A 26,477-nucleotide genomic window follows, 5' to 3' on the forward strand; every position below is an offset into this window, starting at 1 on the left:
ACCCTTAAAAACCATGTTTCAAATCAGTCAATTTTATTCTAAAATCGTGGTGGTTTGAAACGGACCAGGGTGTGCGACCAGCCGGGAGGGTTGTTCCAAAAACGTTGTAGGTAAAGTTAAACCAGAGTTAGAAAGAAACTAGAATTTAGCTATGAAAGCTAAAAAAGCGAATTCAGTTGAATTCTTTTTGTCTTCAGTTTAATGAGAGTATGTGCTGTGAGGAGCCTATCAGCCTATCTGGCTGTATAGATATTTCTCATACGGCATTTTAAACTCAAGCAGTCTCTCTTTTTTCCTTAGTCCTTCGAGAGAAATGCGCGAGACACACCCGCGACAATCCCCTCACTAAATCTGAAGAAAAAGATAAGCTACTCGCAGTCTAACTACCTGTAATATAAACTTAGCCCTGGATGAAGGCTACGAGCAGTCTCTCTTTTTGCTTGGTCCGCCGAGCAAAACGCGCGGGACACGCAAATGAACACGCGCGTGACTAGTCTGAAGAAAAAGAGAGTGCTCGCAGTCTATGGATTCCATTTGTTGCAGTCGTTTCTCTTCTTATATTGGTACTCTGGGCTTATACAACTTCACGTTACTTCGTGAGGAGTTTTAGGACGGCTTATAAACGGAGAGGCTTATACAATGGAACCTCGATATAACGAATCTCTATATAACGAAGTTCTCGGTATAAGGAACGATATTTTCCAAGTGCCCCAGTAATAGTAAAATATATGAAAAAGAACCTCGTTATAGATAACAGATTTTGTCAGTCCCTTAGGCCTTCGTTATGTGGAGGTTCCACTGTATCCGGGGGGGCTTAAAACCGGACTAAAAAATGCAATTCAAAACAAGCTACAGAGTAGAGCAGATAAAAATACTTTTTAAAATTACTCGCTTTTTTAAACTTCAAAACGTCGTAAAATTTCAATTCATTTCAATAAAGGCTAGAGGGGGGTTCAACAACAATGCTTATTTGCACTACCATTTATATAGATGGTGTACGTTCCATACAAAGGAAAATAATACGGTGTCTACAAGTTCTGTCAATAATGCGGTGGACTAGCAATTCAGTGGATAAATCCTTTCATTTACTCATTTTATATTAATATATTTATTTATATGATCAACTTATTTTTCATATCACATTAGCAACCACAATCTCAAGGGGTACTAGTAAAACAGTAAAATGGATAAGGCAGCGACTTTTAAAATTGCTCCCGTAACAACAACTGAACTAGCACTGCAGACCAAATTTTTATTGGTATCAAAATTCAGTTGCGCTAGTTTAGGACGATAATCATTCCAGAAAGACATTCGGCGAGGATTAAATGACGCCTTCAACTCGGGACTTGTGTCCACTTTAAGGTAAGCTCTGTGACTTGAATTGTATTTCTCCCACGCGACACCGCTGACTGTAGGATCGCCGGACCGAGCGAAGTTTGCGTAAATGGTCATAATAAACAAACTGACGTTTCTATCAGCGGTGTCATAATCAGGCAAGAACTCTGGCAGCCATGGTATCCCAAAATCATAAGGCTTGTTATCTGCATGGACCACTCCCATCCAGTCAGCGGTCGCATAAAGAGTAGCCTTCTTGGACTTGTGAGCAAACTCGTACATGTAAACTGGGGCGACTTGGCTGTGAACATCAGCAACTTCATGACTCGGTGCATAGTAGAGGTAATCTCCAATGAGATCGACCAGTTGGCTTCTTAGCGCGTATCTATCGTTTTTGTCAGGCCAAGGGGTATACATGAACTCTAAAGCGTCTGCGATGATGTCAGCGGTCTCTTTACTAAAACAACAGAAAAACACGGCCGCTGCTTAAAATGATAGAAACGATCATGACACTAGCCTCTTCCAGGTGTTCAGATAGTTTAGGGTGAACGCCTGAAACAGGCTAGTATGACACAGGCAAAAGCTGTCTACACTTGTATGAAATGTTCAAAGTAATGTTTAGCGTTAGGAAGTGTGGAACCCTTAAAATTGCAAGCCCATTTAAGGTGAGAGGGATCCAGGAGCCAATGAGAGGCGCTTGCCATGCCAGCATGGAAGGAGGAGAGGGGCTGGTCCTTTATTGCCTGTGAGGTAGGGGGGTGGGGGGCTGGCCATTTTGAAAAAGCTTAATAGAAGATTTTTAAACCGACCTCCAACTTCATCTTACCTTTTTTAGAAATGGCCCCCTATAAATTTTACCTGTTGTGAAAGTGAACCTTCTCCCCCCGCCCCCCCCCCCAACTGATTGCTGTAGAACAACGAATGTTCTAGCTACATGCTGAAGTTCACCACATACTTAATCTACAGTCGTGTTCATAGGATCAGTGTTTACTACTTATGGCCGTTACATTCAATTTCAATTCACGCTCGTTACTGCTTTTGTACTAATTGAAAAAAGTTCCCCATGTAACGATCCCTTATCCGAACATGGCTCCCCAAAACCAATCACGATTTTGAAAATGACATCCCAGCAAGATGGCCTCCCCCCCCCCCCCCCCTCCTTCCCCGCCGCAGGTAATAAACGACCAACCCCTAACTTGGGTAGAGAAAGGCGAGAATTTCTTCTCCTTTCCCCATCTACCAATTCATTCTTTCAGTTTTTTTTTTCTGTATTTATGATAACTCTATATTATAACAAAATCATAAGAAGAAAAACCCCTTAAGTTCTACTCTCTATGCCCATCTACTTTCGCCAATCTTTTCGGGCTTTCAAAATTACAAGATGGCGACTACACGGAAAAGGAGCGAGCCCTAGCTCTAGAAAAATGCCTGCACGACCTTTAAGTTCAGCCTTCAAGTGTTTCACCGCATTAATATACGAGCTTGACAAAGGCTGAGACATAAGGGGGCCGGACTTGAAATCTCAGGCCTAAGTCATGATACAATTGCATTCTCCCCTGATTTCTCGAAACCTTGGTATTTGGAAATTTCACCTAATTTGAACCAAAGCCCAACTTCCCTTCACCAGTCAAACACTGTAATTTTACCCCCCCCCCCCCCCCAAATTTTTCAAGCCTCCCGATTATTAGAAGCAGTTTACAGGTTTACTTTCCCTCATTTGGTTCGAAAAATCAAGATTCCATAGTTAATCATCAACATCAGAAGTAGCTTCAAGCAAGCTCCTTGGCCATGGTTGGCGGCAACCCTTTTTGGTTAGTTTTTTCACCACTGCCAAATATTGTTTTCTTCATTTTTGTTTAACCACGACAAAGGTCACTTGGGGTCTGAGTCTGTATGCATGTGTTTTCACTAGGAATGGGGTAATGACGGAGGACGAAGGGAAGTGCAAAAAAAAGTATCCAGATTTCATCACTCTGGAGGTTGGCTGAAGGCAAATGGGTAAGCTATCCCGGTAGGGAACTCTCTATAATGACCTATACGGGGAGGCTCCACCCAGGAGGGGTATCTTTTTCAGGTTTCAGGAATAAAAAAGGGTAGGAATTTCACTAGTTGAAGTACATGAAAAGGCAGGAAATTCTGTCATTACCATCTCTAAAAAAGCCCAAATTGTCCTAAGAGATGTACTTAATGGCTGTGAAAGTCTGAAATTAAACATGCAATTTTGACTCACCGACTATTTCTCGAGTTTGCAAACTTTCTTACAAAATCTTTAAACAAATTCAGTTTGACTCCACTATTCACGTTCTGCATAAGGCCAAAGGAAGCGTTCACCATGTAACCGAGTGTCGTTGCACCTTCGTGGCTGTTAAAGCTTATCATTAGCGGCACTTGTCTAAAGGATTTCGCTTTCCTCAGTTTATAAGGAGTGTCAAGAAGAAAGTAATTATCCACAACTGGAGCCCAGGGGAGATAATCATGGAATCTAAAGTTTTTTAAAAACGATGCCTTCAAAATGTCACTGGCCTTCTTGTCACGCAGGCACTCCATCATAGCGTTAAGGTCACTCGTGCTGCAGTCCAAATTTTTTGAAAGTTCTTTAGCATGACTGACACCGATCGAAGTCGGCTGAATTGCTAAGGAAGACAGATCTACTCCGCTTTCTGCAATGACATGGTGAAAGAGTCCCTTTGACAAAGGAGACATCAAATGAAGGCAAACGCTTGATCCACCAACGCTTACACCAAATATTGTAACCTTTCCGGGATTTCCACCAAAATTTTTGATGTTTTCGTTGATCCACTTCAATGCTTCGACCTGATCTAACATTCCAAAGTTTCCGGGTGATGCCGAATCTCCGGAGGTCAAAAACCCAAATGGACCGAGACGATACTGGATCACAACGACTACAACTCCTTGTAGGGCCAGGATGTCACTGGGAAATGAGATTGCTGTTCCATACAGATTGGAACCACCATGAATGTAAACGAGAACAGGTAGACTAGCACTGACGTTCGGAGAGTAGACATCAAGGTACAAGCAGTCCTCGCTGTAGGAGAAATCTGAAGCAAACGGCTTGACAAGATATTCATAAGTTTTCCATTGCAAGCAGATATTTCCATGACTTATAGCAGGGCGAACGTTCGGTTTCCAGGGTTTTGGCGGTTGTGGGGCTTTAAACCTTAGCTCTCCCGTTGGTGGAGCGACGAAAGGAACGCCAAGAAACTTGCTCACGGATTTAAAGTCGCCTGTTGCATTTGGATAGAAGGTCATCCGTCCTTCTATCTTTCCATACTTTGTTGGCACAGTTATCGACAAAACGGTAATGAGAGGTAGAGATGAACAAAATATTAACCAAGTTACAAATAAAAACGTTACCATTTTCCTGAGAAGATATTCTTCCAAATATATCTCGTCTAATCTGGGGCTTCAAGTAGTTGCTCCCAGTACTTTAATCAAACCCTATCGATTGCGTGATCACGTGGCTATCCTAACAACAGCACATAGGGGACTGTCACGGGTGTCTTTCTTTTCGTATCGATGGTCAAGAGTTCCAAGTCGAGGGCGAAGGTTCCAGGTCGAGGGACGAGGATAACAGTTTTTCCACAGTTTTCCCCCATTTTCTTAAGTCTATAGTATTTAAAGCAATTTTAAAAAATTTTTACCGTGTTGCATCTTTCAACGACGCGCGACACCGCCCCGGAAGTTAGGGGCTGGGGGTACATAGCTTTTGATACTTGAATAGCACGCGAACAAAAAACTGTAGAACCTACAAAAACCCATATGTTATCAAAAATCTGGTTTGATTTACCTAATACGCGCTAGAAATATGAGAGAAAGCAAGGTTGAATAAAGGAGAACATTTGTTTCCTTTAATTCCGAATCCGCTGCCGCCATCATTTCAAGCAACTAAATTACGTAATTAAAAAATTGCTAGAGCACCGGCGAAGCGTCAGTCAGACATTTAGACCGAGAGCAAGAATGTTGAGAGCTGAGAGCACGTCTGATATCGATGATTTTAGATTGGAAGAAGTCGATCGCCAAAACTGTCAGCCAAGTGTTCAAGAGACTGAGTCATGTGTCGGTAGAGTTGGAGAAGACTTTACGCTGAACATACCGTGAACGAGCCTGAGAAGCTGATTTATATTAGATGAACTAAATTTCTCTTTCAAGTAACTGGTTTTCCAAACCTCCAACAAGCGATTATAATTGCGGCAGGCTTGATAGTAAATTTGCTTACCAATTGATAACTAAGTGCATTGAAATTTAGCGCCTTTTAACAGGCTTTAATTCTCGAAGATCGTCTGAGAACCAAGGCGCATATGGCCTTAGGGTTCTATTCCTTGTTTGTTTTGTGGCGTACATGTCAAGTAGAAGTCGCAATGTATTATCATACGAGGTTATCTTGTCTTCCAAGTCTTCCATCAACCAACTCTTTAAAGAAGACACGGCAGATGTCCTTCCCAAAAGCATCAAGATCGATGTCCCAAGTCTTCCGATGCGAAACAGTTATGGGTACAGGCCGCGGTAAATTTATGAAGCACCGAACCGCTTGATGGTCAGAGAGAGGATCTGGTAAAATTCTTGTATGAGAAATTTGTATAGTATCCATTTCGCGAGTGATGAGGAGACCCAATGTGTGTCCCAGACGATGGGGTAGGGCCATTAACATGCTGTTTTAGATCAGCAGGAACAAGGTCGTGGAATTGTTTGGCTTGCGTTTGTATTGTCATCGACGTGAAGTTTGAAATCACCACAAAGAAGAAATTGACTGGATGTAGAATTCAACTCCTCTAAGAACACAGAGAATTCTGATAAACACCTTTCTACCGTAAAACCATTTTCCTTGGACGCTGGAGGTCGATACACTGCCACAAGGCGAAAAACCTTGTTACCAGAAGTACAGGTAAATCAAAATGTTCAAACGTAGAGAAAATGCAGCTTTCATTCCGGGTAACACGAAACCCTTTGCGTGCGATAACAGCGAGTCCACCTCCTCTGGAAGTAGATCTTGCAACAAGTGATAAACAGCGTTATCTTTAATAATAGAGGTAACAGGTGCAAAAAATATGTGAACATTTTTCCGGGACCAAATTTTGTGTCCCGTGAATGGAGGTGTCCGAAAGGAGCTAGAGATTCCACTGCAACAGCAAATCAGTTTTTTTTTTCCATAATTGTCGTATTTTTAGTTTATAAGGAGTGCGCAAATGGTCCGAAGGACCAATTGTACAGCGTCGTTGATCAACTGTAGGTCCATATAGCTTTTTGCCAACCGATTGTGCGGTTGGCTGATGTTACGAGCTACCCTGTTTTAGTAAAGATGTCAGCAGTTCAGTTATCTTGCTGCTAACACATCAGTGCAACTAAGTTCTAAGTTATTTTGATACCAAAGGCAGTCATGAATAGTGCATGGTTTTTCCCATACACGTAAAGCATATCGTCAGTTCCCAAAATTTTTGAAGGGACAAATAGAGTTTAAAATTAAGGCGGTCGGTTATAAAATCAAGTGTAAAAGTTATTGAAACAGAACTCTTTGCATTTACGTCATACAGTAGCTTCTGTATATTTAGCATTTCTTGTTTCAGCGAGTTTATGCAGTCTGCCTCTGAGTGGGTTCCAGAAAGGTTAAAAGCTGTAAGCACAGAGAACCACAAAAGCGTGGAAAACGATGGCATAAGTATAAGAGAATGCGAATCATGTTGTCATAATTCCGTGTTGCAAACTCGATCAAGTGGGTAAAGGTAGGAGTTGAAGATCGGGCTTCCAGGTCTTCATTGCGTCACCATGCCTTATTGATTGATTGATATGGCAGAGATTCGAATCCGCTTTACTTTATCCTACCTAAGTCTAAGCCTTTCCTCCAATGCCACGTCCATAAGAATGTACTCCAGTTAATAGTCTTAGTTTAAACGAAGTTTCCTTTCTCCAAAAGAGTTTGTCATTTTCACTGACGGAAGTCGACCGTCCCGTAAGGTCTATTACAATGTTTTTCCCTTGCTCATAAACACTGCCAAACTTATTGCGGGCGCCTTAGAATTTATGTACACCCCGTGACCTAATGAACGACGGCAAAAATACACCCTAAGAAGGCAACGAGCAGACCTCATTGGTGAATATCCCACTGTGGCGCCATGAGATTACCGATATCCACAGCTAGGTTGCTCCTGTGAATCTGTACGAGTTCGCCCACCATCCCATACATGATACTTCGGCAAAGTGGCTGGGTGTGGTCCATGGGGCCAACTACCCATATGATTTTGGAATTTCACTTTTATCAGGTCCTTCCATACAATGCTGCTGCTCTTTCTTAGCCGTTAAATGGAAAACAGAAAATACGGTTAATACGGTCATCAAGGGGCCAAAACATTTTGGCCGTGGTAACGGGTGACCGTATTAACGGGAGTTTATTTGCATGAAAAAGTATGGTCGTTTAGCCGAGCGGCCAAAAAAAAGAGGCCGTAATAACGAGGTGGCCGTAAGGCGGGGTTCCACTGTAATTTTTAGTCGTTATTGTATCTCTTTCTTATATACTACTATAACTTTAAAAACTTATTAGTGATCAAAACAACAGTATTCTCTAGTATCGCTGATGACTTAAGTGTATGACTATCTAAGAATGTTAGAATTATTTAGCGGTTACCGATGACATTAAGCCTTAAATGATATGCATAGTTTCACAATGGAGTCAAATCAGCTCGTAAAGTTCAACCGCCACAGGAGCTTTAGGGTTAAGGTAAAGCCTTCCTTTTTTAAAATGAATTTCTGGTGCAAAACTCGTTCATGGCCGATGACGTTCCTTTGGCATCTCATAAGAGACTTCTTTTTATATTGGCCCTGGCTTTAATTTTACCCAAGCAATAAATATAACTTTTTCTACCTGACAATTCTTCTTTGCTGTATAATTGTATATTCACTTATTAAACTTGTCTCTTTTGTTACAATGATTATTAGGGAACGTGATTAACATCACAACTACAAATTGTACCTTAAAAGTATGACTTCATACTGGTACATATCTGATTAGTATGCGCCTCGAGAGATTTTTATATTTGCCTGGGTGCGGTGTGTATTGTATGTTTTTTCCTTCTTGTACCTTTTAACCTCAACAAGTAATTTTTTTTTAGAAATGAAACGCAACTTCTGCGGGCTATTGATTGAGAGATGACGGCATAATACTATTTCACTACCTGACTCCTCTCGTTAAATTATCCCGTAACGATTTTTAATTTTTTTTTCTGCACGTACGAGTACCGTTTATTAACTGGCCAATATCAAACTAGAAATAAGCCTGCCTACAGACATCTCCTCATTTTCTTTGTTACACGGGGAAACAGAAGACCTCTGCACCCAGTCTTCCCAGAAACGAACATATTACCTAGTTACAAACATGACCTTGCAATTATTAGAAATCTTCAGATTAAGTAACACTGGCTTAATTTGCAACGTGATGTACAAAACCATGCCCTGACGTGGCCTCTCGTGAATTTCATCACGAGTAAGTTGAGAGTCATGGTGTGCATTCAAGGGGGAACAAGTGATGATATAAGCCTCTCAGCGTAGTGAAGGTGGAGCACGTAAGCACGCACCCGTGCTAGTAACACAGGCAAGTCTACAAACTTTGCTAGTTACTGGTGAAGGGAAGTCTATCTGAAATGAATCATGGCGATCCAACACGCATCACTATTCCTGTTGTGTCCATTTGTTTCTGTGGTCGCGTCGATCAGTGTGTTGAGAGTGTCAACAACTTATGGAGAGATCGAAGGTCTGACCATGCCTTCTTACCCAAGTGTTTCCACGCAATTTAAATCTGTCAGCAAGTTTCTAGGCGTTCCTTTCGCTGCTCCACCGATTGGAACACTTAGACTAAAACCTCCACAGCCACCAAATTCGTGGGAGCCGAATATTCGTCAAACTAAAACCCATGGAAATATCTGCTGGCAGGACACAACCTTTGAATTTATCTTCAACCCTTACGGAAGAAATTACACGGTGAGTGAGGATTGCCTGTATCTTGACGTCTACACTCCAAACATCAGCTTGAGTTTACCAGTGATGGTTTACATTCACGGCGGAGGCTATGGATCAGGTGCAGCGACTGGGTATCCTAGCGAGGTATTGGCTCTTCAGGGAGTGGTGGTCGTTGTGATTCAGTATCGCCTGGGTCCATTTGGGTTCCTGACGACTGGAGACTCAGCCGCACCTGGAAACTTTGGAATGCTGGATCAGGTGGAAGCGCTAAAGTGGGTCAAGGACAATATCGACAACTTTGGGGGTAACGCTAACAAGGTGACTATTTTTGGAGAAAGTGCTGGTGGGTCGAGCGTGACGCTTCACTTGTTATCGCCTTTGTCCGATGGCCTCTTTCATCAGGTCATTGCGGAGAGTGGCGTCGACGTGAGCCCCTGGGCAACACAGTCCGTTTCATTTGGGGTTGGCTTCGCTAAAGAACTTGCTCAAAAACTGAACTGTCCAACGGAAAACCACGAAGAAATGGTGGGTTGTATACGCAAGAAGGACGCTGTAGACGTACAGAGAGCTTCTACTTCATCCAACTATCGTTTGGTTGATTATCTTCAGTGGGCACCTGTTGTAGACAAAAACTTTCTCCATGACACACCTCAGAATTTGCGAAAAAAGGGAAGTTTCAAGAAAGCACCGCTCATGATAAGTTTTAATAGTAATGAGGCTGGAATCATTCTTGGTGGCATGGCCAACTCTTTGAAGTTGATGGATAGTGTAGAACAAGGAGTCAACTCTTCCTTTTTCTACACTTTTTTATCAAGGCTTGCGCATGCTCGTAACTTGGGCTACTCGTAAGTATATTGCTTTTTTATTATCCGAGTAAGTTTTTTCTTTTTTATCATACATATTTGATGAATTAGAAGTCACATAGACTTTCTACAAAACTACTTTTTTGAACGCAGAACTGAAGTTGCGAAAACGAGGGATGAAAGTTAAAACGGACCCTTACAAAGTCTAAAATTCACAAAGCCTCCTTCTTTTTCTCTCCCAAAGTTTGAGCCTCTTCCTTAAGAAACATTGGATTGTCAAGGCGCCAGTGTATATGTCAAAATTCAACCGAAATTCGTGAGCACTTTGTTTCATAATCTGCCCGTTGTAAATGAAAGTAGATAAGAGACAATGATGCTTTGCTAAACTTATCGAGATAAATTCTGACCAAATCAACGTTATTGTTGTTACTGTTATAGTTTTTCTTAAGATTCATAAAAAAAAGATTTCACTAATTTATTCCTTAGAGAGAAGACCGCTGACGTTATCGCAGACGCTTTGAAGTTCATGTACACCCCATGGCCGGATAACAATGATAGATATGCGCTGAGAAACCAACTTGTCAACGTCATCAGTGATTACTTCTACTTCGCACCGAGTCACGAAGTCGCCGATATTCACAGCCGATATGCTTCAGTGTACATGTACGAGTTCGCTCATGATACGAAGGTCACTATTGGAGCTCCGTGGATGGGTGTGGTCCATCTTGACAATGTTCCTTTTGACTTTGGTATACCACTATCACCAGACGGTTTCCGATATGACGCAGCTGATAGGAATGTCAGTCTGTTTATTATGGCCGTCTACGTAAACTTTGCTCGGACTGGTGATCCAACACCACAGCCGGTCAATGGTGTTACTTGGAGTGGCTACAACTCAAGCCACAGGGCTTACCTGCGAGTTGACCCAAATCCCAAGATGGCTTCAACGTTTTACCCGCTGCGTATGGCCTTCTGGAATCATTATCATCCTAAACTGGTGCAGCTGAAGTTCGAACCCAGGATAGTGGTCACTTTTACGGCAAACGGCGAGCGTCAATTTGTGCCATTTGACCAAGTTTTTCCTTGACTTGTGGTTTACTGTTCATTACTTAGCCTGTGTACAGACCCCTCACCCCTCCCCTCAGTAAAAAAAAAATCGATTTTTCTAAGGGGAGGGGAGGTCTCTCCACAGGCTATTCATTACTTTTACCATAAAATAAGTAAATTCACGTTAGTTTTGTCTATAATGACTGTTTTGCCTTTTAGCGTCTCCCTAAATCTCTCTAACTTTTGGCAGCTTTGTCGATTTAAAATAGGCACGGTGTTCCTCACACTAACACTGGAAAAAGTGGACCTTTTACAGAGATAACAAGATACGTCTATAATTTTTAAACTTACAGACTTTTTATAAAGGTGGAAATTTTCCTCTCTTTCTCACAGGGAAAACAAAATGTCTGTAAAATCATTTTTGCAGACATTTCATGAAGCTGTTTTAAATATTATATAGAGAATGATTATGAAAAGTCTGTATAGTTGAGGTCTTGAGAGAGAGAGCAGATTGCTTTTCTTCTGTACTTACCACTGAGAATAAAACGCCTACTTTCCTGGCTCCTTATATGTCATCAATACGACATTTTAAACTTGCATTCTTAGGAAGCTTTTGCTGTGGACACCTTCTGATAGATTATTCATAAAATTAACAAAAGAACGAAAATTGCCATGAACACAACTCAGCTTAATACCTAGAACGCCAGAACGAGTATCGAGTTAACTTTTCGAATTTTCTGGAGAAGCCTGCCGACAGCCACTCCGCCACAGTTAAAGAACTCTAACAGTCCGCTTTTTCTTAACAGTAATGAAATCTGGTTGTTTTATCCATTTTAAGTTAATGTATGTAAAACGAAGGAGTATTTTTAAAAATGACACTAACACAAGTTAGCGGTGATTTAAAATCAAGGAAATGGTTTAGGCATTTTTCTTTTTTTGGCCATGGCATGGGCCAAGAAAAATGTTTGTTCAAACAGAGGATTCCCCTCCCCTCACTCCATAGGCCATAATTTTTGTAATGGTGGGTCCTATATTTCAAACTTGTGTCTCCTACCTAGACCCTTGAACCAAAAGTCCTCGTTTGGAACCATGGCCTCAGTCTCTGAGCCGTGCAGGACCTTCGCAGGGCATTGCGAGAATATAGCAGAGAGCATCTCGAACATTTTCGCTGGTTTGGAATACGTACCTCTAACCACACCCGGCGTAGCTAATCGAATTCAATCGAACTTAATTGAACTCAATTTATGGATTGAGTTCTTTTGATTCGGTAATCGAACATAATCGAACAAGGAAATTTTCTGTGTGTTTCGATTAACGAACTAATCGAACTCATCGATCGAATTAATCGAACACAATCGAACAGAATCCATGAAACACGTTCGATTGCCGACTTGGCAATTAGGGGATTGGATGAAATTGATCCGGGAATTGAGCGCAAATTATGGTACAGCTACAAAATCATCCTATCAAACACAAAATGTTGACGCGCTTTTAATTATTGAGCAAATCAAAGTGTCAACAGTAACAATAACAACCTGACTATTAATCTTATCAAAAGTAGGTACAGAAACAACCAAGGTTAAAAACATCGGTGTTATCAATAATAGCTTCAACTAGAACGGACCCGTCTTTATCCCTAATTTATCTCTTGGAAATTACTTAGTTCTCTGGTCAGGGTGAGAAGTGCTACGATCTCAATGCTTTACAACATTTTGACAGCTCGAAGTGTGGTTCCAAAATCACCGACAAAGAAGAAAGAGCTGTATTGACGGTATGTACACACCTGGCCAGTATTCCAAGGCGTATGGAACCCGGAATGGAAGCAGCAAGACCCCAAGAGGATGGGAAAGAAGCAAATTCTGTTGTTAAAAAATTCATAGTTAACGTGCGTGATGTTCTTTATTGTTTCTTAGGCGTCCAATATAATGCGTGCAGCTCTTTTTGCACCCGTAAGACTCTTTCTGGCTAGCAATTCCTTACTGCAATTAAGATGACCAGATTGGACTGAGGTAAAACATAACTGGCTTCATAACAGCGAGACAGAAAATAACTACGTGGCTTTGCGTGAGATAAGGACTAATATGCCTCAAAAGTCCAAGTCGTTTTGACAGTTTCTGATAATTTCTTCAGTAATAGATTGTGATCGATTACTTCAAAGGCTTTACGGAAATCAACATAAACTAGTCGCGTGACTTCATCATTATCCATTTTAAACAAAATTTCGCCTTCATGATTCTGATAAGTGCCGTTTCAGTGGAATGACTAGAACGTACTGGAAGGCTGATTGTAATTCATACAGCAATTTGTTCTCTTGAAGACATTTTAATAGCGAATTTGCTACATTTTAGCGATAAAAGAGTTACTTATAATCCCGTCATAGTGATATAATAAACAAAGATTCAATTTACAGGATAGGAAAAAAAACTTCTTACACACAAGCTTTCGATTCCTTCGCGGAATCTCTATAATTTTGCTACATGTTTTTCGAGGATTTTAGATGGGATTGGTAGCAATGATATGGGGCGATAGTTGTTTCTTTCACGTTGCTGACCACTTTTGTGCAGTTGTTTAACTTGGCCGATTTTCCATTTATCAGGGATTGATAAGTTCAGTCGATCAGGACAAACGAGTTCAAGTCCGGCCCTCACCGCTAACTCGAGTCCAGATTTTTGAAAAATAATCGGCTAAGCTTTTAAAGGGGCTAATAGTATGTTGTTTCATCTAATCTGATCTAATTGATGGTAAGAAGCGCGGTAAACAGTATACGAGGGAGAGACCCAGTGAACATTCATCACGTCTATTTATACGATTTCTCTTAGCGCTTTCTCGATCCTCGCGCGAGCCTCCCGACAGAGTCACGGACTATTGAAAGAGCAAATGACACCACGTGATGTAAATAGAGGTGATGATTGGCTATGATCGTGCTTGACTTGGCTGCTTTCTGCGCATGCCCGAACTTCGCAAGCTGATATTTTGCATCTGGATCGGAAGACCGCGAAGTGTTCGACCTGTAAACCAGTTTGTGGTAAGTTTTAGCTCTTTATAGCACGACAGTGACCAGAAAACCACTCGACTAGCTTCAGAACGCGTTTTTCGGCAAAATCTCTAGGAGCGAATGGGTTAAGCAAAGGACCAAGCTTTTTGAAAAAAATCCACTTTTCAGCATAAAACAACCAAATCTGTCTATTTCATGTCAAATCAGGTGAAAAAGTTGGTAAAAGGCCATTTTTAGGTTTTTTGATTAAGGAAAAAAACACAAGGATATCTATTCAAGCTTGTTCACTTCTAATTTTGTACTTCACATAATCACTAATGCTTTTAGAAAGCCTCACCTCAACTCAGAGCAACTTGCACGCAACCTTCTTTTGACTTTGTTGTCTCATCGTTCAACCGATCAGGCTGTAAAATGCACGTTTTGAAGCTTTTTTTATTTGTTTGTGTGTTCCTTATTTTCTTCTAGAGTTTTTTCTGGGAAGGTCGTGAATGTATCTAAGTGCGCAATAATATAAGAGAACTCGGTATGACTCTTCATTTCAGCACATTTCAGTAAATTTGTAGAAAATTATTCAATTGCTCGTGATACCGTGTCACGAAAAACATAAATATATACACTCACGTATCACTGCATAAATTACATAGATAATTAATATCACGTTTATTCCATAAATAACAACATACGTTCACTTTATTGTATGACGTACTCTCATGTTTCGTGACTTTTACTCCGCCCCTGCGTGAAGAATATAAGCAGTGCACAGAAGTATTTTTCAGAACGTAGCATTTGCCTCGAGTAGAAGCATGGCCGTTGTTCAACTAACGACGTTGTTAATATTCTTTTCGTGTCTCTCTCTCGTCCCGGCCGTGACTGTGTCAACAAAATATGGAGAGATCGAAGGTCTTATAACCTCATACCCGAATGCTTCTGGTCAGTACAAATCAATAAGCAAGTTCTTGGGGGTTCCTTTCGCTGCTCCGCCGATTGGAGAGCTAAGGTTTAAAGCCCCACAACAGCCGAATGGATGGAAAGGAGTTCGCCAAGCAAAGAAGCATGGAGGCATCTGTTGGCAGGGTCAATTGCTTGACTTATTTACGAAAATATTCGACCCCAATTTCACATACAGTGAAGATTGCTTGTACCTCGATATTTACACCCCGAACGTCAATTTGAGTTTGCCAGTGATGGTTTACATTCACGGTGGAGGTTACGAGTTTGGTACCGCAATTACTTATCCCGGCGATCATTTAGCCCTACACGGAGTTGTAGTTGTAGCGATAGAATATCGTCTTGGTCCATTTGGATTTTTGACAACCGGAGACTCCGTGTCCCCTGGAAATTATGGAATGTTGGACCAGGTGGAGGCAATGAAGTGGGTCAAAGAAAACATCAAGAATTTTGGCGGGAATCCCGACAAGGTGACCATCTTTGGAGCTAGCTCCGGCGGAACAAGCGTTAGTCTCCATCTCCTGTCACCTCTATCAAGAGAACTATTCAACCAAGCCATTGCAGAGAGCGGTGTTGATCTCAGCCCTCAGGCATTTCAGCCAACATCCTTTGGTGTCCGTAACGCTAAGGAGCTTGCTCGAATTTTGAACTGTCCTACGACAGACCACAGTGCAATGGTTACCTGTCTGCGCAAGAAAGAAGCCCAGGACATACTGAAAGCCTTAAAATCAACGCGATTTGAAATCGTGGATCCCACACAGTGGGGTCCGGTGGTTGACAAAAACTTCCTTCATGACACGCCCCAGAAACTGCGAGCGACAGGAAACTTTAAGAATGCGACTTTCATGATCAGCTTTAACAGTAACGAAGGCGGAGGAGCTTTGGGGATAATGGCGAACATGTCTTATATGGGAATCATGGAGAGTGTGGACAATGGAGTGAGTCCGGATTTCTTCAAAACGTTTCTCAAGAAATACGCCTATGTTCGGCACAGCAGGTTAGTAAAATTAACATGTCTATGATTCAGGGCCTTAGCTTCCTAAAACAATTATTCAGTTTAACGTTTCATGGTTGAGAAAGCATATCCCTGAATGAAGGAGATGTTTTCTGAAGAAACATTTCATGAAAAATGCTGAAAATAGATTTTCAGAGACTCCAGATTTCAAACTTTTCTTGTCGGTGTGGTGGGAGTGGGCATGCCCTCAGACCACCCTACTGGATGGTGCCTTTGGCAGTTACAGATCTTTCGATTCGTTTGGGTCGGCTTTTGTTTTTTTGACAGAATGTTTAGGTACATTAAAAACTTCATGGCACCTTTAGTAGTCTTCTCTACTCAGTCATTAAATAACAATAACTTTTGGCAAACTTAGTGATCAACTACAATGAAAACCTTACAAAACACTTAATACGCTTTCGTCCTTTTTCAGTAAAAAGACAGCCGATGTCGTCGCGGACGCCATGGAATTCATGTACACCCCAAGGCCTGACACCAGTAATAGGTATGCACTGAGAAGCCAGCTTGTTGACCTAATCAGTGATTACTACTACTTTGCTCCCAGTCACAAAGTAGCCACCATTCACAGTCAAGTTGCCCCGGTTTACATGTACGAGTTTGCTCACAGATCAAAGTTCAGTTTCACACCCGAGTGGATTGGTGTCGACCATGGCGTTAACGCAGCCTATGATTTTGGATACCCTCTGGTACCTATATGGCCCTTCCAAGACAGCCAAGCTGACAAGAATGTCAGCTTGTTCATCATGGCGGCGTACGCTAACTTTGCCAGGACTGGCAATCCGACAGCGCAGCTGGTCAGCGGTGTTGATTGGGAGAACTTTAACTCCACTCACAGAGCGTACTTACAAGTTAGCGTAAATCCAAGTATGGAATCGTCATTTAATCCTCGTCGAATGTCTTTCTGGAACGATTACTATCCTAAGCTGCTGCAGCTGAAATTTAGTACCAAAGAAGACGTGGTCAGCGGTGTACATCGCGTTACGATGGAAGCTCTTGCCCAGATTGTATGCTTCCTTATTCTGATAGTATTGTAACTTTATTTAGCTAACCGAAAACAGGAGCCCATAACCCTGCCGAAAACGATAGTGATGAAGTCTTTCCCCTTTTTTTTTTTTTTTAAAAAAAAGAAAGAACAACTAACTGATTTGTGAGTAGCCAAACTGTGAAATATCTCGTCCAAGCACTCACTCACCACCTTTTAGCCTCTGTTCTTGATCCCCTTTTTACTTCCAATAGAGAAATAAACCTGGCCGAATTTTCTTCTCCTCTTCCGTTAAGCATTTTTTTTCTGACAAAAACTGTCCAAAGTAGACAGTACAACAACTAAGAGTACAACCATTGCTTTTAAAAGAAAAAAAAATTCCTCCTTTCTTCCTCCCCGCTCTTTCTAATCATCCTGTCCTTTCCCTTTGCTAGTGCGATTTTCAGGCCAAAACCTGCCCTTTGGCCCTTTTTCAGGCAAACGGCTGTAATTCTCGCACTGTGTTTTTTTTCAAAAAATAGGCTAGACATATTTATTGCAATATGTTGTTCTGTTAGACCTGTAAAATGACTTACCCTTTATGATTATCGCATTTTCAACATATAATTATAAGCTTTCAGGGTTCTAAAGTTTGCAAAAGTAAAGTGATGACACAAATTAAAAGTTTCTCCCTCTCAGAAACATTCAAGAAGGAACTAAAGTCATGACTTATGGACAATTATTAATCGCCCAGAATTTTACGTTTTACAACACCATAACAATATTTTGACCTTTCGTTGTTATAATACTGGTACCCATTAGTTCTTTGTTTTTTCTGTGTGTATTATGCTACCTTCTGCACCGCACCAGATGAATTTTTTAATCAGACTGAAAACTTTGAGAGCATACTTATTAAATTCGGTATTTTAAAGCTTAATCGCTACGATGCTACAGGATTTCAACAAAAACAGAACATAAATCTGGACATCAAAACACCAGCAAAGGAGCACGCACGGCATTGTGGGATGTCCAATACGTATACTTACGAATAACTTAAACAACCTAAACATCCGGTTTTTAAACTAGTGTATTAAAATACACTACAGGAACCGTTTAATATTTTCGCTCTGTTCACAAGGTAATGACGAACCAGGTTGTTCAGTGGTTTTACTTTTTATTTATGCACCGAGCGCTACTTTAGGGAGGGGGAGGGGGAGGGGGAGGAAGTGGAATAAGGGAGAGGGGGGATTGGGGGGGAGGAACCCTCATAGGAACCCTCTCCCTTCTCCCTTTCGCGCTTTTCTCCCCCTCCCCTCCCATTTTTTGTGCCTGTCACGCAGGCTACGCTGAGTGTCTTTTTCCCCTTGGGAAGCAATTTTCACGCGCGCTAGAGGAAGTTTGCTCCATTTTCTTTTCGTGAAGAAAATGAAGAACTACGCGTAGCTTCTGCTTGATGATCAGATCACAGTTTAGTAGCAATAGGCTAATTTACCAACAGAACGGGAACGTCAGTTGACGACGGCGCGCGCAAATGCAAATCAAAGAAATGGCTTGACCAATGGCAGAGCGGCAAATTGAGCACCGGAAGTCGTGTTTAGTCCTTTTCGCGCGCTTTCCCGTCGTCAACTGACGTTCCCGTCCTGTTGCTAAATCAGCCTAATAACAAAGGGTTTACGGCCGCTTCCTAGTCATATTTCGGATACGCTTTCTATTTTGTTCTTTCCACACTCCTCTACCAATTGTTCACTCTCCTTTTTTCACACTCGAGAGGTAGAAGAAGAAGTAGTCGTCTTAGACTATACTGTTTACCTTTCAGTTGCGGATCTAGGGAAGGATCTCGGAGGTCGACCTACGTATTGAAAGAAGCCCATCACCCAGATGGTGATGGGCTCCTGTTATTGGTCAAACTGGGGCCCGCAGGGCCGACAAAAAATACTTTCGAGGCCTGCCCCCCTCTTTTCCTAAGGACTTGATGCGCCCCCCTCCCGCTAACTTACTTAAAGATCTGATTCCACCACAGTTTATTGTTGTTGCTCTTCCATTCGAACTGATTTTCCAATGAGTGTGTGTTTTGTTTTGTTTTTGCTACTTTTCAGCTTCGATGTAATCAGTAGAAATGGTTTCGCGTCACGCAATGATTTTAGTGTGATTTTTTTGATATTCGAATACCGACACTTGACCTCTTAAAACACTTACTCATCTCCAGTCAGTGGGTCACTTATAACACTGATTTTAATATCCCGGGGGGTGTTCCTGGGAATTCTTGGTGGAGGTGTGTGCCCGGTTCTCCAAATCCGGACCCCTTTTTAGACCAAAAAGTGTTATTTTTCACACCGTTTTCAGACCTGGCTTCTAAGAAATCATATCATCATTACTTAGATAAACAGAATTAAAAAATCACTGAAGACTTTGTAAAACCCATTTCGAATTCGCATATTTCTCTTTCTTTCTTACTCATTTGGGATTGAAACGATAAATGCATTGTTCCCTCGAAAACCATACCCGATTCTAGACCAAAATGGGCAAAGTCAATACCCGTTTTCAGACCAAAACGGCGCACCTACCCTTTGGGACAGCACAAACCCGATATGGCTTATATAAAGGAGTACCCCTTCCCCCCCCCCCACCCCCACCCCCCGAAGCATATTTATTTCCAGGTCTTTCGCAATCGCTCATAACTTCCCGATTGAATTTATGAGCAAGTTTGTTTTAGTCTCTATAATTCTAGAAGATCGAGGAAGTGCCATGACATCACTCACAGCTATTTTCATATTCTGTGCATTTTTGCCTTGCGTTCCCTCGGTTATAGTGTCCACCAACTACGGAAGTATTGAAGGTCTCGTGACATCGCATCCGGATGCCTCTGGTCCTTTCAAATCCGTTAGCAAGTTTCTTGGCGTTCCTTTCGCCGCTCCACCGATCGGAGAGCTAAGATTTAAAGCCCCACAACCGCCAAAGGAATGGAAACCAAAGGTTTATTCGGCTAAAACGCATGGAAACATCTGTTTGCAGATGGGAAGCTTTGCATTCTATAATGAGTACCTCAAATTGTTTACAGAAAGTCCTGTCTACAATGAAGACTGCCTTTATCTTGACATCTACACCCCGAACGTAAATTTGAGTTTGCCAGTCATGGTTTACATTCATGGCGGGGCTTACGAGTTTGGTTCAGCTGTGACATCCCCTAGCGATATATTGGCATTACAAGGGTTGGTAGTGGTTATCATACAATACCGCCTTGGGCCATTTGGTTTCTTGACGACCGGGGATTCGGCTGCTCCTGGAAATTTTGGAATGCTGGATCAAGTAGAAGCACTAAAGTGGATCAAGGACAACATAGAGAATTTTGGCGGCAATCCCAACAAGGTGACCATATTTGGACAAAGTGCCGGCGGAACTAGCGTAAGCCTTCATCTGATGTCCCCCCTCTCAAAAGATCTCTTCCATCAGGCTGTCGCAGAGAGTGGAGTAGATTTGAGTAGCTTTGCGATTCAGCCAACTTCATTTGGTGTCAGCAACGCTGCAAATTTAGCTAAAAAACTGAGCTGTGCTGACCAAGACCAAAATGCTATGATAAACTGCTTACGTGAAAAAGAAGCTTCAGATATAAAGAAAGCTGCCGATTCAATCGCCGCAGACGCAATTGCAAATACCCAAAGTTTGCCCGCCTATCTGACCTGGGCGCCCGTTGTGGACAAAAACTTTCTTCATGACACACCTCGAAATTTGCGATACAAAAGGAATTTTAAGTCAAAGCCATTCATGATCAGCTTTAACAGCCAGGAAACCGCGGAGATTGTTGGAGTTTTATCCAACAGTTCGTCCTCTGGAGTAAGCCCGACCTTTTTCAAAACGTTAATCAAGGTGTTTACTCATTCTCTCCAAAGGAGGTAAGATAGAAGTTGACATCAGTCGTTTCTTACTCTTTCCGGGTGTTCAATCCAACACTTTTCCCTCATGTTCGCCGTTTACAATTTACACTCAAAAGATCCCCCTAAATGACGGCTACGGCATCACAATTATGTTTTTAATTAAGCCCTCTTTCCACTCCGAGCAGTAAAGAACCACTGTTTTCTTCAAAAAACCTTCATATTTTTATAGTGGCCAGGGTTAAAACACCTTATATTTAATTATAAAATAACTAAGATAGCACGCGCGCTCTGATTGGCCGAGAGGAGTGTTGGCATGAGAGTATGTAAACATGGTCGTGGCGTCAAGATGCTTTGCTTTTCGCGCGCTAATCACGCAAGCACGAATTTGAAAAAGTTTTCAAGTTCAAAACTCGACAAGTTACTTTATTTACCCATTCCTTCGTCGGCTGAAACTTGGAAAATCGTTACAAAGAAAATGTGGCGTTTTTTTTTTTTCCGCTTAAGCTGTCATTTTAAGCGGAAAAGTCCATATTTTGGAAAGCATCTTTTTGCAAAACAAGCTGATTACGCGTGCAAGACTTCGTGGATAAGACTTTTCGACTGGTAAGAATTTCTCTTTTAATCAGTGCCATACAAAGAGTTTTGCGTTTTTTCTCGGGAAATTTATTTTATAAAAGCAATAGAAAAACTATTTTCCTGTGTTTGGATAGCCTGATATATACACTCGAGGCGTTGGGAGAATTCTCGACAGTTACGCAAACCCTCGACTTCGTCTCGGGCTTGCATAACTGTCTCGAATTCTCCCAACCCCTCTCGTGTTTATATCGGGCTATGCAAACGCGGAAAACGGTTTCTATTGCTTAAATAGCGTAATTTTTTACATCATGATCGACGGCCTAACCGCAACATCAAATGTACTTTCTAGAGTAGAGCTCACTGACCTCATCGCCGACGCCTTGGAGTTCATGTACATCCCATGGCCAGACAACAGTGATAGATATGCGCTGAGAACGCAACTTATAGACCTTCTCAGTGATTACATCTACTTTGCACCTAGTCACGAGGTCGCTGACATTCACAGTCAAACTGCCCCTGTGTATATGTACGAGTTCGCTCACCGCCGAGTGAAGTACAATCAGAACCCTACCTGGATGGGTGTGGTCCATGGTGATAACGTAGCGTACGACTTTGGACTTCCCCTCCTTCCAAAATTTGGGTTTGCTTTTGACGATGCCGATAGAAACGTCAGTCGTTTTATAATGGCTATGTACGCAAACTTTGCACGCTCCGGCGATCCTACGGTCAGCGGTATTCCTTGGGACAAGTACAACTCCAGTCAAAGAGCTTACCTACGAGTTGACATAAATCACAGGATGGAGGCGTCATTTAATCCTCGCAGAATGTCTTTCTGGAATAATTATTATCCCAAACTTAAGCAACTGAAATTTGATACTACAGGTGTTGTAAAGAGCGATGCCAGCCCCTTGGTTGCCATGGGAACGTTTAGTCAAATTGTAGTTGTCGTTCTTTCAGCGATGTATAGTAGCAGAGCAATGTTTAACAGGCAACAGGTGCAATAAAACGGTGTATCAATTAGATAAATTCGAATAAAATTCTGGAATGAAGCTGTTATCGACCTTGATAATTGGTCGTGGTCAAAAGAGGGAAACTAGCATTTTTTTTTTTTTTTTTTTTTTTTTATCTAATCATCATTGTTGCCCTAACTGTTCAAAGTTTTATCATTTTACATAAGATTTAACACGCTTACCAATTTGGCTTGTAATTTGCAATATTATAGAAAGCAAGTTTTCAAGGAGGACGGGGGAGCGTATAAAAGAATTATTTATAAAACCAGGAATAAAGCGCTGGCCCGCCTAAGGGTGGATTTCCAATTTCGCGTAAATTCTTCTTGCGTACATACCTAAATTTTACGCGCGTAAATAAAATAGAAGCAATGTATGAAAGGGTGCGCTCAAACGTAAAAGTTGAGCGAGGTTCAACGGTTATGTTTACGCGCGACCTTCCACACATTGCCTCTATTTTATTTACGCCGGCGTAAAATTTAAGCGTGCGCGCACGTAAAAATGTCGGGACAGTGGAAATCCACCCTAACATGTAAAACATGGTTCGTACAATCTTGAAAAGGTCTTGAATTTTAGTCGTCTTGAAAAGTCCTTGAATTCGGTTAAGGTCCTTGAAAAGTACTTGATTTCTTTATGAGGGCTTGAAAAGTCCTTGAAATTCACTACCTTCTTTACGCTACACCATTTTCTTTGAAATTAAATTATTTTGCCAAGGAAAATTTGGCTCATCCGCGGTGTAAGAAACTTTAAAACTTACGGGTAACGTAAAAACATTTTTGTGCATAAACAATATTTTATTTCTGTATTTTTAGTTTAAATGCTATAATCTGTACCTTATATGCAACTGCACTAAGTTATACTCAGTGACTGTTGCCTTTTTGCAAAGTGTTGTTATGGAAAGTAGTAAAAAATAACTGTGATCAACCATGGCTGAAGAAGAAAACATCGTGTTTGATTCCGTTAAGTGTTTTAGCCAATAAGGTTTTCAAAAGGGGGTTAAAAGAAGCCGATTTATAGAATAAATCTTAGTCCTTTAAAACTGTAATTTAACCTTGAAAAGTCCTTGAAATTTGTTTGTCTGAAGTTGTACGAACAATGTAAAAGCAGTAGATGGCAAACTTGACCATTCGTAGACAACTCCGACATTGCTCTAGAAGCACGACCTGTACTGGCTGCTAGAATGTCTTCTTACTGACAGTAACTGAGCTTTATAGCGATCTCCCAATTCTCCTTCATGTTCCTTTATGTCGAAACCCTGCCTCTAAATTGCGTGATCCTAACACATTTACTGATCAGTGACTGCTACCCTAAGTCCCTTAAGATAAGTTAGGACCTCTGAATGTGTTTGATTTTTTGTACCCACAAGTAGGAATGGCAGAACACAAGTCAATATCATGTAGAAAATACATAATATTATACGCTATATGCGGTTGATGAGGAATACTTGTCCCGATTTCAATGGAGGCTCGATCGTGTCAAAAAACAAGTAAACTAACGTAATAACCCGATATTTAGTTTCACAGTAAGAATGGCTTAGACAAACACTTCAAGCAAAGGTTTTTGGGATCATTCTGGTGGACAATATGAGGAATAAGGTCACTGCTTGCTTCTAGTACTATAGATTATTCCTAACTAACGATTGTCTACCTAAACAATCCCAGAACTCAATGCGCCGAAAGTTTGTGCCAATTCTCCTCGCAGTTTCTCGAGTAGAGAATGGCGTTCATTGAACAAGTCACCCACTTTTTTTATACACTTTATTGTGTGTCTAATTCTGTTTTGTAGCGTGTCTTTTTAAAAGAAACTGGGGTGTTATGTGGGTTGTAGAATGAACCGAAAACAGGCAGCTTTCTAATAGGTCAACCGAGTTGATAAAGTAAATTCACGATAATATATTGATATGACGTTTCCAAAACTAGCCCAAGGGTCATGATCAATTTTAAGTAGTGGGAAAATGTTAAAATGTATAAACAACAGACAAATTAGCTCAATAAAACGCTTTCGTTTACGTTCTTGATTTGGCTTACTCTCTTACCTTGGTGTGGGGAGAGCTAGACTGCAGATCGTCATGTCCTAATTAGAATGATCGTGTGGTTATAGATCACTATTTTCATTTCTCGAAGATGTTAACGGAAACGGTGGCCTGGCTTTCTCTCTGTTCTGCCACTGATGTAGATAGACAATAGATGACATGCCAGGTGGTGCATATAAAACTGTCAGTGATTTTGAGAAAACTGTTTGGTTCCTGAAATTGTGTCTATATTTTGAGTGAAATTTCAAGTCTGAACCTGTGCGAGCTCATTTAAAGGTCCAGTTTAGGTAGAGTGCTTTCAGTCATTAGACTAAGAACTTGAAAATACGATCAGATTACATCGAGGCAGGCTCACTCGACCTACAGATATGAAGGGAAGGCTTAGGAGGCCCACGGACTGCGGCTAAGTTCCGTCAAGCGGGTTGAAGACTAGTTGCCAGTTAAGCCGCCTTTCTTTGTTTCTTAAACAAATTCATTCAAACCGATTATTCAAATTATTCCGGGTGGCATGTCGCCAGAGCTCCCAAGAACGCTCACCCCCAAAAAATCCCGCCTATCCCACCCCCACAGGTGGTTCTTGTCCCATTAGCTGCCAGTATTCACCTCTTCGAAAATATCTTAATAATCTAGCCAATGTTATCGTAACAACAACACACAACTTTATTAACAACAAAGAAACACATAATACCGGCATACACGCCTACATTTGGCAAAAACTGTTCGAGGGACGCTACGTACGCGTACTGGTACAATTGAGACACTTTGCAAGGAAATAAAAGAGATTTACAACATACCAGGAGAAAGAGACAACTAGAAAAGAATAATGTCAATTGGTAGGCCTGTCAGGTTTAAGTCATAGATTTAGGGGTTGTTCATGGAGGGAGAAGGATCCTAGTACCAGGAAAATCCTAGAAGGCGGATCATCCCAGCACCAAATGTTTTCTGTGTATTCAGTTTGCATCCAAAAGGTTGCACTTGTCCCTCGTGCTAGGATCTTCCCAGCTGAGTGAGAGGTAGGAAGATCCTAGCACCATATAACCTGCCTTCGCTAGGAAGATCTTACAGTGCTAGGGACAAACCAGACAAAAATGGTGGCGGGTTGTTCAGTGGGTAATCACAACAAAGCCAACCATTTCGTTTGGTGTTACCACGAGCATATTATAGTGATTATTATACATTGTACTCACTATCTGTCTTCTCATTGGCTAAGAGCCTAAAGCTAAATTTGGAAATCAGTGCACAACCTACAGATTAGTTACTTATCTGCTTGCAGATATAACAGACTAGCCTGTATGTTGCGCGCGCAATGCATGATTTCCAGTAACAATACTAATTCAGGTTCCTTGCGACGGTGTGGTTGTCGTTTTTTTCGTCAAAACAATATACAGTCTAACCTCTCCTTACGGACACCTCTATAATACGGTCACCTCTCTATGACGGACTGTACCTTTGGTCCCAGAAATGCCAAAAATCATACATTCCCTACCTCTATAATACGGACACCTCTGTAAAACGGACACTTGGTTCTGTCCCTTTGGTGTCCGTATTAAAGAGGTTTGACTGTATAATAAAACAATTATTAGATTTGGTTTTTGTGATATCCTAAATAATCAAGGTCTCGGTAAGTGTTATCAGCCTCGGCCTTTGGCTCAGCTGATAACACTTACCTCGACCTTGTTTATTTCGGATATCACAAAAACCTCATCCAATAACTGTTTAGAATTCCGCTGAAAGGTAGTTAATAACGCCAGTAAAGAGAGCAGAAGGACCCAAATTGCATTCTTGTTCTTGTCATCCGCCATCTTAAATTCCTTCACTACTTAGGCACCACACGGACCAAAATTTCGGTATGTAGACCCAACCAGGATTTTCCTGGTACTTGAATCAGTTGCTTCCTCCATATAAACAGTCCCTTATTTGA

General features: G+C 41.4%; 4 protein-coding genes across 4 annotated transcripts; 3 read left to right on the plus strand and 1 right to left on the minus strand.

Moving 5' to 3' along the window:
- Positions 1 to 42: 42 nt before the first annotated feature.
- LOC140931176 (neuroligin-4, X-linked-like) lies at positions 43 to 4,713 on the minus strand. Its single transcript, XM_073380932.1, has 2 exons — positions 3,566 to 4,713; positions 43 to 1,792 (listed from the first exon to the last, which is right to left on the minus strand). The coding sequence occupies exons 1-2, from the start codon at positions 4,711 to 4,713 to the stop codon at positions 1,168 to 1,170; spliced, it is 1,773 nt and encodes a 590-aa protein (XP_073237033.1). The 3' UTR covers positions 43 to 1,167.
- Positions 4,714 to 8,991: 4,278 nt separating this feature from the next.
- Positions 8,992 to 11,190, plus strand: LOC140932348 (neuroligin-4, X-linked-like). The gene is made up of 2 exons (XM_073381965.1): positions 8,992 to 10,145; positions 10,590 to 11,190. The coding sequence occupies exons 1-2, from the start codon at positions 8,992 to 8,994 to the stop codon at positions 11,188 to 11,190; spliced, it is 1,755 nt and encodes a 584-aa protein (XP_073238066.1).
- Positions 11,191 to 14,850: 3,660 nt separating this feature from the next.
- Positions 14,851 to 17,219, plus strand: LOC140931177 (pyrethroid hydrolase Ces2e-like). The gene is made up of 2 exons (XM_073380933.1): positions 14,851 to 16,090; positions 16,521 to 17,219. Exons 1-2 carry the CDS (start codon positions 14,949 to 14,951, stop codon positions 17,140 to 17,142), a joined length of 1,764 nt encoding a protein of 587 aa, XP_073237034.1. The 5' UTR covers positions 14,851 to 14,948; the 3' UTR covers positions 17,143 to 17,219.
- A 2,548-nt stretch (positions 17,220 to 19,767) lies between these two features.
- On the plus strand, positions 19,768 to 22,571 carry LOC140931178 (pyrethroid hydrolase Ces2e-like). Its single transcript, XM_073380934.1, has 2 exons — positions 19,768 to 20,959; positions 21,867 to 22,571. The coding sequence occupies exons 1-2, from the start codon at positions 19,815 to 19,817 to the stop codon at positions 22,519 to 22,521; spliced, it is 1,800 nt and encodes a 599-aa protein (XP_073237035.1). The 5' UTR covers positions 19,768 to 19,814; the 3' UTR covers positions 22,522 to 22,571.
- The last annotated feature ends 3,906 nt before the right edge of the window (positions 22,572 to 26,477 follow it).

The sequence above is a fragment of the Porites lutea genome, chromosome 3 (genome assembly GCF_958299795.1).
Source record: "Porites lutea chromosome 3, jaPorLute2.1, whole genome shotgun sequence".
Taxonomy (NCBI): domain Eukaryota; kingdom Metazoa; phylum Cnidaria; class Anthozoa; order Scleractinia; family Poritidae; genus Porites; species Porites lutea.

Coding starts and splice junctions, on each gene's coding strand:
- LOC140931176 (XM_073380932.1), bottom strand. CDS start 4,713: ATGGTAACGTTTTTATTTGTAACTTGGTTAATATTTTGTTCATCTCTA. Junction 1,793..3,565: donor GCAAACTCGAGAAATAGTCG/GTGAGTCAAAAT, acceptor CTGTTGTTTTAG/TAAAGAGACCGCTGACATCA.
- LOC140932348 (XM_073381965.1), top strand. CDS start 8,992: ATGGCGATCCAACACGCATCACTATTCCTGTTGTGTCCATTTGTTTCT. Junction 10,146..10,589: donor GCTCGTAACTTGGGCTACTC/GTAAGTATATTG, acceptor TTTATTCCTTAG/AGAGAAGACCGCTGACGTTA.
- LOC140931177 (XM_073380933.1), top strand. CDS start 14,949: ATGGCCGTTGTTCAACTAACGACGTTGTTAATATTCTTTTCGTGTCTC. Junction 16,091..16,520: donor GCCTATGTTCGGCACAGCAG/GTTAGTAAAATT, acceptor GTCCTTTTTCAG/TAAAAAGACAGCCGATGTCG.
- LOC140931178 (XM_073380934.1), top strand. CDS start 19,815: ATGACATCACTCACAGCTATTTTCATATTCTGTGCATTTTTGCCTTGC. Junction 20,960..21,866: donor ACTCATTCTCTCCAAAGGAG/GTAAGATAGAAG, acceptor TGTACTTTCTAG/AGTAGAGCTCACTGACCTCA.